The sequence below is a fragment of the Lacerta agilis genome, chromosome 16 (assembly GCF_009819535.1).
Source record: "Lacerta agilis isolate rLacAgi1 chromosome 16, rLacAgi1.pri, whole genome shotgun sequence".
Classification (NCBI taxonomy): Eukaryota; Metazoa; Chordata; class Lepidosauria; order Squamata; family Lacertidae; genus Lacerta; species Lacerta agilis.
The window spans coordinates 25,668,255-25,683,547 of record NC_046327.1 but is presented as its reverse complement, the minus strand read 5'-3'; the positions used below and the strand labels follow the sequence as shown (position 1 = coordinate 25,683,547).

The window sequence follows — 15,293 nt, the reverse complement described above, 5'->3', positions numbered from 1 at the left end:
AGGCTGCTGTGCTGTGATGGGGTGAAGAGCAGCCTGAAAGTGGAATTTGGTGTCCTCCTGTGCGTAGCTTTATGGGGGGGTTCATTGACTTCTGACTCCATTTGTTGCATAGGAGTAAGGATGCAACACATTCTCAGACAAACCGAAATTATTATATGTTTTAATTTAACGTTTCTTTGTGTTTTTTAATAAAGTATTTTATTAATAAAAAACCAATGTTAACACAGTTCATTCGGTAGAGTATGAGACTCTCTTAATTTCAGGGTTGTGGGTTCGAGCACCAAGCTAAGCAAAAGATTCCTGCACTGCAGGGGGTTGGACTAGATGGCTCTGGTGGTCCCTCCCAACGCCACAATTCTCTGATTGCTCTTTACTAGGATCTGGTGCCAGACTCTTCTACATTCTTAAGACTCGTCTAGGAGCCCAGAGGATGGGGAGACCCTCTTATTGAACCATTGCAGGAAGCAACCATTGGGGCAACCAAATCCTTTTCTACTAATGAGATATTGGAAGACCCTCAGCCTTTTATCCCTTTTCTATTCTTGTTATTCCTGCATGGGGCGGAGAAGTTATTAAGAGAAGAAAGCCGTATCTCACTGAAGGAAGAACTTGCATTATTCCAGACCTCACATTTTTAAATCCTTTTTTATTTCAAAATCTGCTCCATTTTTCTTCTTCACATCATGTATTTTTCCTTCACTTGTTATTGGAATATTATTGACAATTTTACAAAGCGACACAAGCTGCAGGTCTTTTTTTGTTTGTTTGTTTCTTTGCATCAAACAAGAAAACAAGATTGAACCTCAAACAACAACATTGAAAAAATATACAATATATATATATATATAGTAGCTTGGGGCGTCCTGTTGTACCCCTGGGTTTGCTACCGCGTCCCCACTTCCTGCTCCTCTCCCTTTTATCATGCCAATCCAGTTTACCCTTCTCTGGAGTGAAGGGGGTCCTCTGCTGGAGACCCAAGAGTTAGGGGGCTCTGCCCCACTTGAGCTGAAGCAAGCGGCTGGAGAGGTGGGAGGAGCCAAGGACCTGGTCGAAGAGAGGCTCCTCCCCCTGGGCGCTGCTATCGAAAGGCGGCAGGCAGAACAGTGGGCCTATGCTGGGGCAAGGTCAAGCGGACATCTCGAGAGCCAGATTTTATGGGGGGGGGCGGAATCTGAGGCACGAGGCACCATTAATCCACCGTGATTCTCTTGCACAGCTTCTGTTCCATTTTCAAGACACTTGCGCAGGAGAACTTCCCGGTGGATTGTGCTGTGTTAATTCGTGGGAAGGGAAGGTGCCACTTGGATTCTCTGCCTCATGCTCCAAAATGTCATGTCTTGGGGGGCCAGCCTCCGCTGTGCAAATACAAGAGGTCTGGAGAATGCAGGGCGGGGCGGGGGGGCGGGAAGAGAAAAGGGAGGGCGAGGCCAGACACATGCCCCCCCCTCCCCAATTACTAAACATAAGCAGGACCTCCCTCTCTCGCTGGCGTTCCTCTCCCCCATCCATCACATGCCTCTAGTAGCGGCAAGGGGCATCATGCTTGCCCACAATGCGCTGGTCATTGGCCGCGTCACTGCCTGGGCTGTCCGGTGATTCAGAGTCACTGCTTTCCTCTTCCTCCTCTTCGGCTACTTCTCGGATGGTCGACCCAGAAGCCTCTGCTGCCCTCTCCTGGCAGCTCTGGTATGACTAGAAAGAGAAGGTAAAAGGGTAAAGGACCTCTGGACGGTTAAGTCCAGTCAAAGGCGACTATGGGATGCGGCGCTCAATCTTGCTTGAGGCCGAGGCAGCCGGCGTTTGTCCACAGGCAGCTTTCCGGGTCATGTGGCCAGCATGCTTCTGGCGCAATGAAATACAGTGACAGAAACCAGAGCACACAGAAACACCGTTTACCTTCCCGTCGCAGCGGTACCTATTTATCTACTTGCACTGGCATGCTTTCGAGCTGCTAGGTTAGCAGGAGCTGGGACAAAGCAACGGAAGCTCAAACCGCCGACCTTCTGATCAGCGAGCCCAAGAGGCTCAGTGGTTTAGACCACACGCCACCCGTGTCCCTAAAGAGGAGGAGGACGTGACAATCGAGCAAAAGGCTTGGAATAGCCAGGGAAAAGGCCAGAACGATTTTGGCTGGCTAGCTGAAGGCAGGCTGGGAGATGCCTTGGGCAGAGCCATAAAAGTATAAAGAACTCAGCCATGACAATCCCTGAAACGAGATGGAGATACTATAAGGATATAAATAAACTAGACTCAAATTCAAAAAATTCAGGGTGAGTACCCTTAAATAGCTATGTGACGAGTTAAACAAGAATATATATAACTTATAAATCAAACTGAGAACCCTAACGAGATGCCGGCTCTTTTCCCCTTTTCACTGGATGTAGTCTGTTTCCTCAGAGGGAAATTAATTCTAGAGACTATAGGAAAATGAAAAAGGCTTTCAAGGTTGCAAAAACATTAATATAAATTGAACTCAGGTTAGCTAACCTAAACAGTGTGGAAAAAACTAACAAAACTCATTCATTTGAAAGAATGAAGCCACAAAGGCTCCTACAACAAGCATCTACAGATACATGATCAAGACTGCTACTGGTAATTCCTGGTTCATGGTTTATATACATGACTGAGGGTGGTTTCTTAAAGCAATAGGGTCATTTATATCTAAGGCGTGTCCGGAACCCATTTAACTGATACAAACATACTTCTTTTTGTTTTTTGGGGCAGAGCCATAGCAATGGGGAGGATAGTCAGGTTTTTTTTTTTGCCCTGGTTGAAGCCTCCAGAGGGGCACCCTTGAGACTCCCAGCCTATGTTTGTGTGTGTGTGTACACAAATGCATGTGAGGGGTGTGTATGCCAAACTGGGTCTTTGACCCGGGTGAAATAAAGCCTAGTTTTGCCCCACCTTGGACTCCACTGCTGTGGGGAACAAGACCTTCTTGAGGTGACTGTGCTGTAAGATCTGGACTCCCAACGGTGTAGTGTTGGTTGTCACTGCCTGGGGCAGGCGCATGTGCTGGGCATGGGGGGGGGGTCCCAGCCCAGCCCAGCCCTCCCCGCTGCAGTGACCCCATTGAACCAAGGGGGGAGCCTGGCTGGCCAATGTGGCCCTTGGCTGATGCAGAGGAGCACTGGGATGGGCTTCTCTGCGGTCATCTGCATGGGTGCACCTGGTTTGTGCCCCCTCAAAAATTGTGCACCCGGGGCCACGGCACCACTGCTACACCCAACACTATGTCCCTGCTCTCCATCTAGATTCAGGTGTAAATGTATGAATAAATCATGTTTCTTAAAGCTACAACAGCCTCTGTCACGTCTTCAATTCTCCAAAGGAGCACAGACCCCTAGGATCTTGTGCACGGCTCGGCACTGATTGGTGTAGCTTGCAACACTGGTGTCAGAAGTGGAGTCTCTTTCCTGCCCTGCTCCCTCCCCAATCTCCCTTCCCTCCACTCACCTCCATGGGGTTGACGATGATGGTGAGGGCAGAGTCGTCCCAGAACATCTCGCTCTCCTTGGCCTGGGCACCTCCGTGGCTCCCCGCAGACTCGCCCGTGCCCTCGCGCTCGCCCCCTCGCCTGTGCAAGGAGTGGATGCGTAGGACGCCCAGGATCACCATGAGCGCCAGGAAGCCCACGCAGACCACAATGATGATGGTGGCAGCGCTGGGGACCACTGCGGGAAAAGAGGAAGGGGGGAGGATAAAGCCAGCTTGTTTCGTGGCTGCCCACTGAGGAGGTAGGATGTGGTTCCAGAGGGCAGGCTTTTCGTTGCAGAAGCTGCATACGCCACACTTCAACGGGAGACCCTCCCTAGAACCTGCCTCTCCCAAGATGTGGAGATGGCCAGTGGTTTAGAGGCCTGTCGAAAAGTAGCACATTAAGAGGATTCTATGTAAATGGAGCTTCCAGGTTCAGAGACATTATATCTGCATAGAGGTTGCAGGGAGGCAAAGGGTGAAGAGAGGGCTATTGCTTTTGAATGCCCTGCTTATAAGAAACATCTGGGTGGCTGTTGCTGGTGACATAATGCTGGGCCATGTGAGCCCCAGGAAGGCAGTTCTTCCATTTCGCTCATCAAGAGTTGCTGCCTACAGATATCCTGCCACAGATTCCTATTATCACCCCAGGCCTTTGCCTTGGCTCTTTTCAGCTAGTATTCCAATTTCTCCTTTCATGTACTACTTAATATACATTGGTGTCCTGCCCTTTCCTGGAAGCTCAAGCTTATTTAATACAGATCAGCTGCTTAGGAAAAGGCACACAAGCCGTTTAGGGCTTTACAGGTAAAAAGTCTTGAATATTGGGAGTCCCTGCCCTGGGTAGTGTGCCTGGATACCTCACTGACAGCACTGAGCTTACAGCCTCATCACTTGAGAAAATGACTATCTGGCTGTCCCAAGTCAAAGGGAGAAGTAACAAGGTATTGTCAAAAGAGGGATGGCGGCAGTCCCTTCAGCCACATGGTGAGCTTAGTTTCCTTGTGGCCTCAGTATTTGATTCATTGATAGGTATGATTTTCATCTAAATTGTCCACTGTGTGTGTATCTGCCCATTCATCATCTTGGTGCTAGAATCTACCTTAAGATAATGGCATTTAGCCTACCTCCTTCCCAGCCCCCCTCATTTTTCCAGGTAGGTTAACTGCTGTATTTTAAAGCAACATAATTTTGAAATGTGTCTTATTACTTAGGTGATTGGACTGAACACTGTTGAGGGCAGTTCTAGAGTGGCCTTGATGAATTACAAATGTCACATCTATCTGGATTCTGATAGATCATTCAGTCCAGAGTCCTGCTCTCACAGTGGCCAACCAGATACCTTTGGGAAGTCCTGAAGAACGACCCGATTGCAGCAGCAGCCCTCTACCTGCTTGTGATTCTGCACAAACTCCAGTCTTCAAGGGCACGTCAGTCAGCATTGCAATAATTAAATCCTGGAGGTTATGAAGGCATAAGCAAGAACTGCCATGCTCCAACCAGGAAAAGAAAGCTCACAGCTGAGCCTCTTTACCAGGTGATTTTGGTGAAAATAATCTCCTGGCACCAGAGCAACCCAACTTTACAGGGCAAGCCTGGTCTCCCAACCTCTCTCCAGGTCCGTGAAATGTATTCTCCTTAGGACTGACCCAAATCAGTGTAATGGAAAGGTGAAACTAAGAGCTCTCTGGCAACAGCTGTGCTCTTTGGCATCCTTCCCCTTCTTCCTCACAGTGAGAACAAGAATCTCCTCCTCTCTAGCCCTTTCTCAGATGAGAGAATAGCCCTGATCAATTCAGCTGTCATTTCCCACCACTCAATAAACCTGGTGTCAGGGGCTGGACTGAGGAGGAATGGTGCACCTTCCAAAGAAGAGGAGAACAGTATAGATTTAGAACAGTGGTTTGCAGAAGGTCATAGTTCAGAGGCTGCAGAGGGGAGAAGCTGGGAAATACTGGGAGAGCAGCAGGAAGAGAGACAGCTAGCAGACTCAGTGTCTCTAAAAAGCATTCCTGACCTCCACTCTCCCAAGACCAGGTGTGCCTTGAGAGTAGTAGTAGTAACAGCTCAGAGGCAGAAAGCACAGACCAGCCGGCGCAGGGATGACGTAGAATAGGAGGGGCTGAGGGGGTGGGACTTTACTTGGAGCAATGCGACTATCTAAGAGAGACCGCATTCCTGTGAATACTGAATAAACTACTTGGTAAGAACTCTTCTTCTTTATCTGCTTCTTGGCATCCCACCGTGGGAGGGATAGGATTCTCTGAAGCCTGACACCTGGACTAAAGTAAAATACACTGGGGGATCCAGTCACAGACCTCATCAACTTTGACCCCGAAATTGAGTGTCCCACCCTCTCTCACTCCCGTTTTCTCAGTCAATCTGCCACTTCACAGTAGCGCATCAATCGGTACGTACTGGAGTTGCGGTGGGGGCTAGCCAGGCTGTGGCCGGAGAGTTCTGGAGGCAGGTGGTGTCCCCGATGCATGAACTGCTGGGCGCTCATAATGTGGTTGGGGTGAACGGCTCTGTTCATGTTGTGAAGGACGTTGACCTGCAATGAGAAACCCGCGGTCGGGATTCTTGGTTCCAGGCTGTAGCCACCCACCTCAGCCGCAGCCCAATTCACAGATGTTTTGAATTCCGCGCACTTCCTTGCGGTGCGCTTACCTCAACGGTGAACTCGTTGCTGGAGTAACGGCCGTTCATCTCGGTGCAAGAGAGGCGGAACTTCCTCTCATAAAGGGCGGCGCCGTGGTGGATGCAATAGGAGACTTGGCGAAGGATCTCCTCGTAAACAGCAATGCTCTCCACACCTAGAAATGGGGAGAGATACCCAGGCGGAGAGGTCAGGGGTGGGAGGGGAGCGTTAAAGATTCCAAGCTGACTGAGCTCAGGCTTTGCAATATAAACTGAAGTTCCCATGCAAAACCCAGTGGCCTGCTTTATCACTGCAAAACAGGGGTGGCCGAAAGTGCAGAAGGGGGCATATACAGTGCTTAAATTCTTCCTCGCAAGTTACCTTTCCAGTCTGCTCCTTCATTCCACCTTTCCTCATTGCACAGTTCCATACATCTTTACCTCATAAATAAGCATCTGGAATTCAGGGTCAGGAAAAAAAGCCTTAGCACGGAAGTTGGGGGAGATAACGGGTGGGGAAGGATTAAGCATTGCCCCCCACTGCTTCTTCAATTTAAATCTTCCATTTCACACACCGCTGCCAATAAGATAGAGCCTATCAGGCTTCTAGCCTACCCAGATACCGAGAATGTGGATGTGTTTCTAGTTTACCGCTGGTTTTATTTTATATTATTAAATTTTAGTGGGGTTTGTTTTTTTTTACTAATAATTTTATTGCTCGAATCTTTTTGTAAGCTGCTTTGAAGTTTTAAAATATATATAATCATGAGGTTAATAAATTTCATGTTTAAACCCTCTCCCAACCCCTGTTGCAGTTTACTTCCCTGAAGTCTGCTTTTCTTGCTTCCCCCCCATAAGCAAACTCACTTCCAGTACTGGGGCTTAGATAAGAGACGGAAATACCTGGATAGAGATATAGAGCAAAGGTGGGAGGAGGGGTCTGTGCACATATGCCACTGCACAACTCATTTGTCGTTAAAATCCAACACACACACACACACCTACCCTCTTTATAGATAAGTGTTTCCCAAACTTGGGTCTCCGGCTGTTTTTTGGACTACAAGTCCCATCATCCACAGCCAGCAAGATGGGGATGTTATAGATGAATGGGGCAGATCTGGCTTTAACAAACGGAACTGACACCACTACCAGTAGTTTGGCTGTGAGGACATGAATAACAGAATCATAGATTTGTAGAGCTGGAATGGACCACGAGGGTCATCCAGTCCAACCCCCCTGCAATATAGGAATATTTTGCCCAACACGGGTCTCGAACCCATGATCCTGAGATTAAGAGTCCCATGCTCTACCGTCTGAGCTATCCCAGCATATGGGATATATGAAAGCTATCCATTGGGTAACCAGGGCTTTATCATCCCAGGGACTCATCAGCATTTCCAGACTGTGTTGTGATGGAGATGGTGGAGGCCAGAGAAGGAAGATGCACACCTGTGACGGTGAGGTAGGCAGAGGTGTTGATGAGCTCCAGGCCTCGCTGCTGCAGGGAGGCTCCATCTAAGAGCAGGTACTCTCTCTCAGGGTCCAGGTCTTCTCCGACCAGGGATATCTCGCAACCATCCAGATTGTGAACAATCTCGTCCGACATCCGCGTATCTGCCACTGCGAGAGAGAGAGAAGGCAGGGAAGACTTAGAATCATAGAATCATAGAGTTGGAAGAGACCACAAGGGCCATCCAGTCCAACCCCCTGCCAAGCAGGAAACACCATCAAAGCATTCCTGACAGATGGCTGTCAAGCCTCTGCTTAAAGACCTCCAAAGAAGGAGACTCCACCACACTCCTTGGTAGCAAATTCCACTGCCGAACAGCTCTCACTGTCAGGAAGTTCTTCCTAATGTTTAGGTGGAATCTTCTTTCTTGTAGTTTGAATCCATTGCTCCGTGTCCGCTTCTCTGGAGCAGCAGAAAACAACCTTTCTCCCTCCTCTATATGACATCCTTTTATATATTTGAACATGGCTATCATATCACTCCTTAACCCTCTCTTCTCCAGGCTAAACATACCCAGCTCCCTAAGCCGTTCCTCATAAGGCATTGTTTCCAGGCCTTTGACCATTTTGGTTGCCCTCTTCTGGACTTACGAAAGAAGGGAGGGAACTGCATTTATTTGTTGCATCCACACTCCACCTTTCCTCCCAAGGAGCCTCCAGAGATGCATTTAAGCGGCTCTGCTAAGCGGATTGTATCAAAATATAGGTTCGGTCAGGAGAATTGTATTGCAAAGATGAGCACGTGCAGTGGTCAGAGGTGCTGATAGGTTTCGGGAGGGGGGGCAAGGAAGATGCCCTCTGGGAGCCCTCACACCACGCCCCTTTCTCTGCACCCTCATCCCCAGTTACCATCCTGATAAGAACTGGGGAGAATAGGATAATTTTCTTTCACTCACTAGAAACAAAAAGGGTCTCATTCTCCTGCCTGGCCCTCTGCTTCTCATCTTACCTTTCTGCTTCTCTAACCTTTCTTGAAAACAAACAGCTTGCACCCATTCAGTATAGAAAGGGGAACAGAGAGTCGGCCTGCATATTTTATTCTTTGCATTGCATTGCATTGCATTGCATTGCATTGCATTTCTGTTACCACTTAATCAACAAAACCTCTAAGCTGTTTGCATAAAATATAAATTAAAAATACTGATGAAATGAGATATAAAAACAAATTGACCTAAGCAATTTAAAAATACAAAACTGATTATTTTTTTCTCCCCTGTCTGGCTTAATCTCCATTCGAGTTTCTTGCTCCTTCACTGTCCTCAGTGGCTTCCCTTCCCTATTTTGCCCTTGATTACCTCCTAATTTTAAATCTCTTCACAATCTTTGCCATCTACCTCTCTCTTTCCTCTTCCATCTCCTTACAGGCCTCCCAACCTCATTAAAGCAGCTGATGAAGCTTTGATTCCTTCCTATTCTCTTGCTCCCAGCTCCATTTCTCTCTCTTTGCTCTTTAGGGGAAAGGCAGATGTAATGCAAAAAGAGTTATCCTCACAGCATGTCTCTCTGCCACGGGGAGCCTGGATTCAGAAATGAAATGGCAGACATGTGCAATAGGAAACCGTACAGTTGGTCTTGCTTAGCTGCTGGTCTAGCCCCCTCTGCCCATGCTTCAGGTGGGCTTCCCAAGTTTAAAAGCTTTGCATAGACACACATACATAAAAGGACATTTAAAAAAATTAAAAGTGCCAAACAACTCCCAGGAATGGAGGAGGGCAGTTTGGTGACATCACAGGGGGCCGCCAATCAGCACTGTGCACAGCCTGGTTCTACTTCACATTTGCAGAATCACTTTTTTCAGGGCTCGACCCTGGAGTAGAACAAATATGTCTGGACAAAAGACAGTAGAAGTGCTCCGAAATAATTACCTCTGTCTTTGTCCTTACTGCTTTTGGAATACACTAGCACTTCGCCTCACCTCTTTTCATAGCTGTCAAGTTTCGGATTTGAAAATAAGGGATCAGCACCCTCACCTGTCCCGGGGACAGTCTACGGTTCTCAGGGACAATCCACGCCGCGGTAATCCCCACAGGCTACAAATAAATTTACACCAGGAAAGAGCTCCCAGGAAAGAGAAATCAGGGCAGAGAAAAGAAAGCACTTATTCACGCAGCACATGGTTAACCTCTGGAACTCCCTGCCACAGGGAGCAGCGATGGCCACCAACTTGGATGGCTTTGGAAAAGGATTAGGCAAATTCATGCAGGAGGAGAGGACCACTGATGGCTTCTGGCCAGGTTGGCTCTGCTCTGCCTCCAGTTAGGGGAAGCAATGCTTAATCTGAGCACCTGTTGCCGAGAAACATTCGTCTATTTTAGCTTCTTTTTATATATATCTGTCTGTCTGTCTATTTGTTATTAGGTATTTATATTCCACCTTTTTCTCCAAGGAGCTCCCTGGTCCTAGTCCTCATTTAATCCCCACAACAGTCCTGTGAGGTAGGCAGGCAGGCAGGCAGGCAGGGCTGAGAAAGGCAGGGACCCAAGGAGTCCCCGGACTCCAACTCTCCTTCCCGGAAATAAGGGAAATTTAAGGGATATCAACAATAAGGGATAGCAGCGGGAAATGGCTTGGAATAAGGGAGTTTCCCGCAAAAGCTATGCCTCTTTTCCGAAGATCCTAAGTGCTCCTACTCCTCATCTTTCCTCCCTTCTCCATCCCTTCCCTACCCCTTCTCAGCCTCCTCTTTTTGTTTCTGGCCTTCCATGCCATAGCAATCCCCATTTCCTATATCCAGGGAACACTGGGAACTGTAGTTCTGTGAATGAGTTTAAGGATCTCCGAGCAGCCTATGCAAACTACAGTTTCCAGGAACCAACATGACAATTATGCTATATGACTCTGTGTGTGTGTGTGTGTGTGTGTGTGTTCTTTCTATATAGCGTTTAGCATTTCAGACGCTGGAGAAGTATAATTATTATAAATGGAAAAAAAGAGTATGTTAAATGGTCTCAAGAGGGTTTTGTTCATATTACTTGGGCTGGGAAGTCCATGTCCTTCCAGGATGATTGGTTTTTTTTGTTTTTTTTTAATGGCACTTTCTGCTTCTAGCAAAACTGCCTGCTTTTTCTGCTTCTGTTGCCTGGGTTGTCACACAAACACCCCTGCGCTGCTATAGTATCTCTCCCGAAGCGCTCAGCTCACCTGTGCCATGCCAGCTCTCATCTTTCTTGGGCTCTACCTGGTGTGAAATGGAGCAGGAAATTTGGAGGTCAGGGAAGAGAGGGACTCCCTCGGGACCTTCGAAGTCGGAGACAGGCCGGGCAAAATGAGAACTGCCGCTCAGTGAGATCTGAGGAGCGTCAGGCTGAAGCACAACCACGTAGCCCTCCACATCCGGGATGGAGACGCAGGATTCCTCGCTGAAGCATCTAATAGAAGACAGGAGAAAGCAACACCCCTTGATCCCAGCCTGCAAGAAGGCAGGATTCCCTTTTGTTCCTCAGCACCAAGGGACACCTTTGTTTCTAAGAAAACATTTTTATTTTTATTTTAAAATGGATAACCTATCCTTCCATGTAATCAGTGTCCTGGTCAGCTTGTATTTAAAGCAATACCATTACAGTCGTACCTCGGGTTACGTACGCTTCGGGTTGCGTACTTTTCGGGTTACGAACTCTGCTAACCCGGAAGCGCAACCCGAAGCGTGCACGATTTGCGCATGCGCAGATGTGTTTTCGCAGTCTGCGCATGCGTAGAAGTGAATTTTTCGGGTTACGTACTTTTCGGGTTACGTACAGTGACCCGGAACCAATTAAGTACATAACCCGAGGTAACCACTGTAAATAGTTGTAAAATAAGAAGAAGAAGAAGAAGAAGAAGAAGAAGAAGAAGAAGAAGAAGAAGAAGAAGAAGAGTTTGGATTTGATATCCCACTTTTCACTACCCGAAGACGAGTCTCAAAGCGGCTAACATTCTCCTTTCTCTTCCTCCCCCACAACAAACACTCTGTGAGGTGAGTGGGGCTGAGAGACTTCAGAGAAGTGTGACTAGCCCAAGGTCACCCAGCAGCTGCATGTGGAGGAGCGGAGACACGAACCCGGTTCCCCAGATTACAAGTCCACCACTCTTAACCACTACACCACACTGGCTCTCAAATAAGAGTAAAAAACACAAGTGCAGAAAATAAAAGCAGCTTGAGAACAAGGGGCTAGCTACCTCTCCTTCGTGGTAGACCCTCTGATTATGTTGCTAGCTATCCAAGCCTATTGTGGAAATCCCACCATTATCTTTCAGGGGAATTAAATGCGAGCTACCCATTTCCACAAAGCATGCTCACATGAACCAGTAAGTGCCATTCCTCCCTGCTCTTTTTCTGCAGAGCAAAGCAGGATTCTTATAAACACTCAAACTACCAATCCAGAGTTAAAAGCAAAAGCAGCAGCAAGGGGAACGACACATACCAAACAGGTAAGATGAGACCCTTAACGAAGCCACATCGCTTCTGCTGGGTCTGTGGAACTTCAAAGCTTGTGCACCCTGTCGCCACCTGAAGTTGCTTCTGCATCTCTAATCCAATACTTGGTACCTTGGCAGTGCCGGATTTACATATAAGCTAAAAAAGCTATAGCTTAGGGCCCACTCTCTTGGGGGCCCCAAAAAAATTTAAAGGGAAAAAAACCTGGATGTACATTTCCAAAATATAAGATTAAAAACTAATAAAATAAAACCTACATAAATACATACATACAGCAACAGGGATGCAGGTGGTGCTGTGGGTTAAACCACAGAGCCTAGGGCTTGCTGATCAGAAGGTCAACGGTTCAAATCCCCGCGATGGGTTGTCAAAGTGCAAGTAGATAAATAGGTACAGCTCCAGCGGGAAGGTAAACGGCGTTTCCGTGCGCTGCTCTGGTTCGCCAGAAGCGGCGTTGTCATGCTGGCCACATGTACGCCAGCTCCCTCGGCCAGTAATACGAGATGAGCACCGCAACCCCAGAGTCAGACACAACTGGACCTAATGGTTAGGGGTCCCTTTACCTTTACATACAGCAACAGTGTTTTGCATTGTGTAGGCTCCTATTTGATATGTGCAAATGGCTTTAGATACCTATTAGGTCCATAAACTACCATGTAGCATACATTCAACACAAAAAACAGTGACAATTTGTTGTTGACAACGGACAGCTGGACATATAAGTAGCCCCATTACCTTCAGTAGCTTAGGGCCTCATCAAACCTAAATCCGGCCCTGTACCTTGGTTCTTCAACTTAATCCGTTCCGGGAGTCCGTTTGAATCCCAAAACCATTCAAAAACCAAGGTGCTGCTTCCAATTGGCCGCAGGACCTTCCTGTTCTCTAGCGGAAGCCACGTCAGATGTTTGGCTTCCGAAAAATGTTTGCAAACCGGAACACTTATTTCCGGGTTTGCGACGTTCGGGAGCCGATTTGTTCGACCACTAAGCCTTTTGAGAACCAAGGGCCCAGGATTTCGGGTATAACATATATATGGATCAATGGGAAAGACTGATGTCAAATTTACAGCCTGTTATACCCTAAGGAAAAACACCATGAAAATGCTTTACAGGTGGTACCACACCCCCTCGAAACTATCAAAAATGTATAAAGGAGGGTCACCAAATTGCTGGAGATGCCAAAAAGCTGTGGGGTCTTACTACCATATGTGGTGGACGTGTGTAATTATCGGGGAATTTTGGGATAACATATACAATGAACTGAAGAAATTGTTTAAAATTACATTTAAAAAAAACCCAGAGATTTTCCTGTTAGGAATTTTACCCCCAGAAATTAAAAAAGAAATGAGAACGCTATTTATGTATGCTGTCACAGCAGCTAGAATTCTTGTGGCTAGAAAGTGGAAAAATGAATCAGTACCAACAATCTTAGAGTGGCAGATGCTTATGTTAGATTATTTGCAGCTGGCGAAATTGACAGGAGGCGTTAGAGGAGAAATGATGCAGAAAACTTTTGGTGAATGGAAAGTGTGGTTATGTAAACCAATTTTAACCTTCTTTTCGTGTTTTTCTTTTTCTTTTTCTTTGTTTTCTTTTTCTTTTTCTTATTTTTTTTATTTGTATTGATGAGACTGTAAATATTTTTTAATGTCTGTAAATAAAACCAATAAAGACTACTATTAAAAAAAGAGAGAGAGAACCAAGGAACCACTGTATATACAATGGTGAAGCTGGAGAAAGAAGTAAAGCTGTAATAATCTGAGCAACAGAACCTTTCTGCCCACAACTAAAAAAAGTAAGGCTCTGCTCACTCCTCAGGCCCAGAAGGATGCAGGTTATAATGCCGCTGAAGATTTGACACTCACTTGACAGTCGTGGTGAGCTTCAGGGGTCGGACTCCTGGCGTAGCGAAGCGCAGGGAGTTCATGTAGGCGACGTGCTGGATGGCATGGTTGAAGGTTTCCACGTCGTCGCCCTCCAGGGTGAGGAGAGACTGGGAGGGGTTGACGTGAACCTGCAGGGGAAGGAGGAAGCCATTGGGCTTTGAGGCAAGGGCTCGGGTTGGTGGGCCGAGACACACAGACGCAGGAGAACACGAGGAGATTCTGCAGGAGGCAGGAGCAGGCAGGAAGCCAAGCCAAGGTGCTAGCAGAGGGAAGGAAGGGAGGGAGGTCATGCCACCAGAGGGCAAGGGGGGCGGCTTCCGGGTGTACCTTCATCCCTTTGCCAAGGCTGTCAAAGTCGCTGTAGTCTAGCCCTTCGCGACAGGCATAGAGACACTCTATCACCTCCCGGCTCTCAAGGCTGCCAGGGCGCGCAGTGAAGCCAGCCAGGTAACCGTGGAAGTAGTGGTGAATCAGCAGAGGGTCTCCTAAGGGGGATACAGGAGGAGGGATGGTGTGAGAGACAGATGGAGAGAAAGGGGGAGAAAGAGAACACGGACCACAGAGGAGGAGGAGGAGGTGGAAGATGCAGGTGGGAGGAGAGGCAAAAGGAGGAGGAAGGCGAGTGGGGGGGGTGAGTGTCTTGGATGCGCAGCCAGCTGAGAAACAGGGACACTGCAGCGCAGGAGTTGGGGGTGGCGAGGAAAGGGGACAGACCTTGTTTCCTCTTTGTGGTTTCAGAGAGTTTGTGAGGAGAAAAAATTGCCCCGAAGACCGTTTGAGGAAATGTGGTAGCAAAAGGCAAAAAAGTGGGATCCTCGAACGAGAAATTTCCCACACTAATAATAATAATAATATTTATTTATTTATACATACATATATACATACATACCCATCTGGCTGGGTTTCCCCAGCCACTCTGGGTGGCTCACAACAGAATATTAAAAATACGAAAAGAACATCAAAGATTAAAAACTTCCCTAAACAAATGTCTTCTAAAAGTCAGATAGTTGTTTATTTCCTTTACATCTGATGGGAGGGTGTTCCACAGGGAGGGCGCCACTACCGAGAAGGCCCTCTGCCTGGTTCCCTGTAGCTTCACTTCTCACAGTGAGGGAACCGCCAGAAGGCCCTCAGAGCTGGACCTCTGCTCCAAAAAAATTTAACCACGTTGATGCAACTTATCAGTTAAGATTGTTTGGTTTGTTTGAACTGCATTTGTTAAAAATAATAACAATTAGGAAAAGGAAAGAAAAAGCCTCTCGCAGGCCAGTTTTGTTCCACCTTCAGGCCCTCTCACAAACCACAGAGATTAAAACATCATCTTGCCCAGAAGAAGCTACGTTGGCAAAGTCACCCAGGCGCCAAGAC

The 15,293-nt window shown here is 47.4% G+C and overlaps 1 protein-coding gene across 1 annotated transcript in view; it reads right to left on the bottom strand.

Moving 5' to 3' along the window:
- Positions 1-628: 628 nt before the first annotated feature.
- Positions 629-15,293, bottom strand: part of CLSTN3 (calsyntenin 3) — a 34,179-nt gene continuing 19,514 nt past the window's right edge. Inside the window, exons 11-18 of the mRNA XM_033173099.1 lie at positions 14,253-14,410; positions 13,905-14,053; positions 10,768-10,994; positions 7,567-7,737; positions 6,148-6,293; positions 5,896-6,031; positions 3,457-3,674; positions 629-1,692 (exon numbers count right to left, since the gene is read on the bottom strand). Of these exons, the coding sequence (XP_033028990.1) occupies positions 1,519-1,692; positions 3,457-3,674; positions 5,896-6,031; positions 6,148-6,293; positions 7,567-7,737; positions 10,768-10,994; positions 13,905-14,053; positions 14,253-14,410 (1,379 nt within the window). The 3' untranslated portion in view covers positions 629-1,518. The remainder of the gene's footprint in view (positions 1,693-3,456; positions 3,675-5,895; positions 6,032-6,147; positions 6,294-7,566; positions 7,738-10,767; positions 10,995-13,904; positions 14,054-14,252; positions 14,411-15,293) is intronic.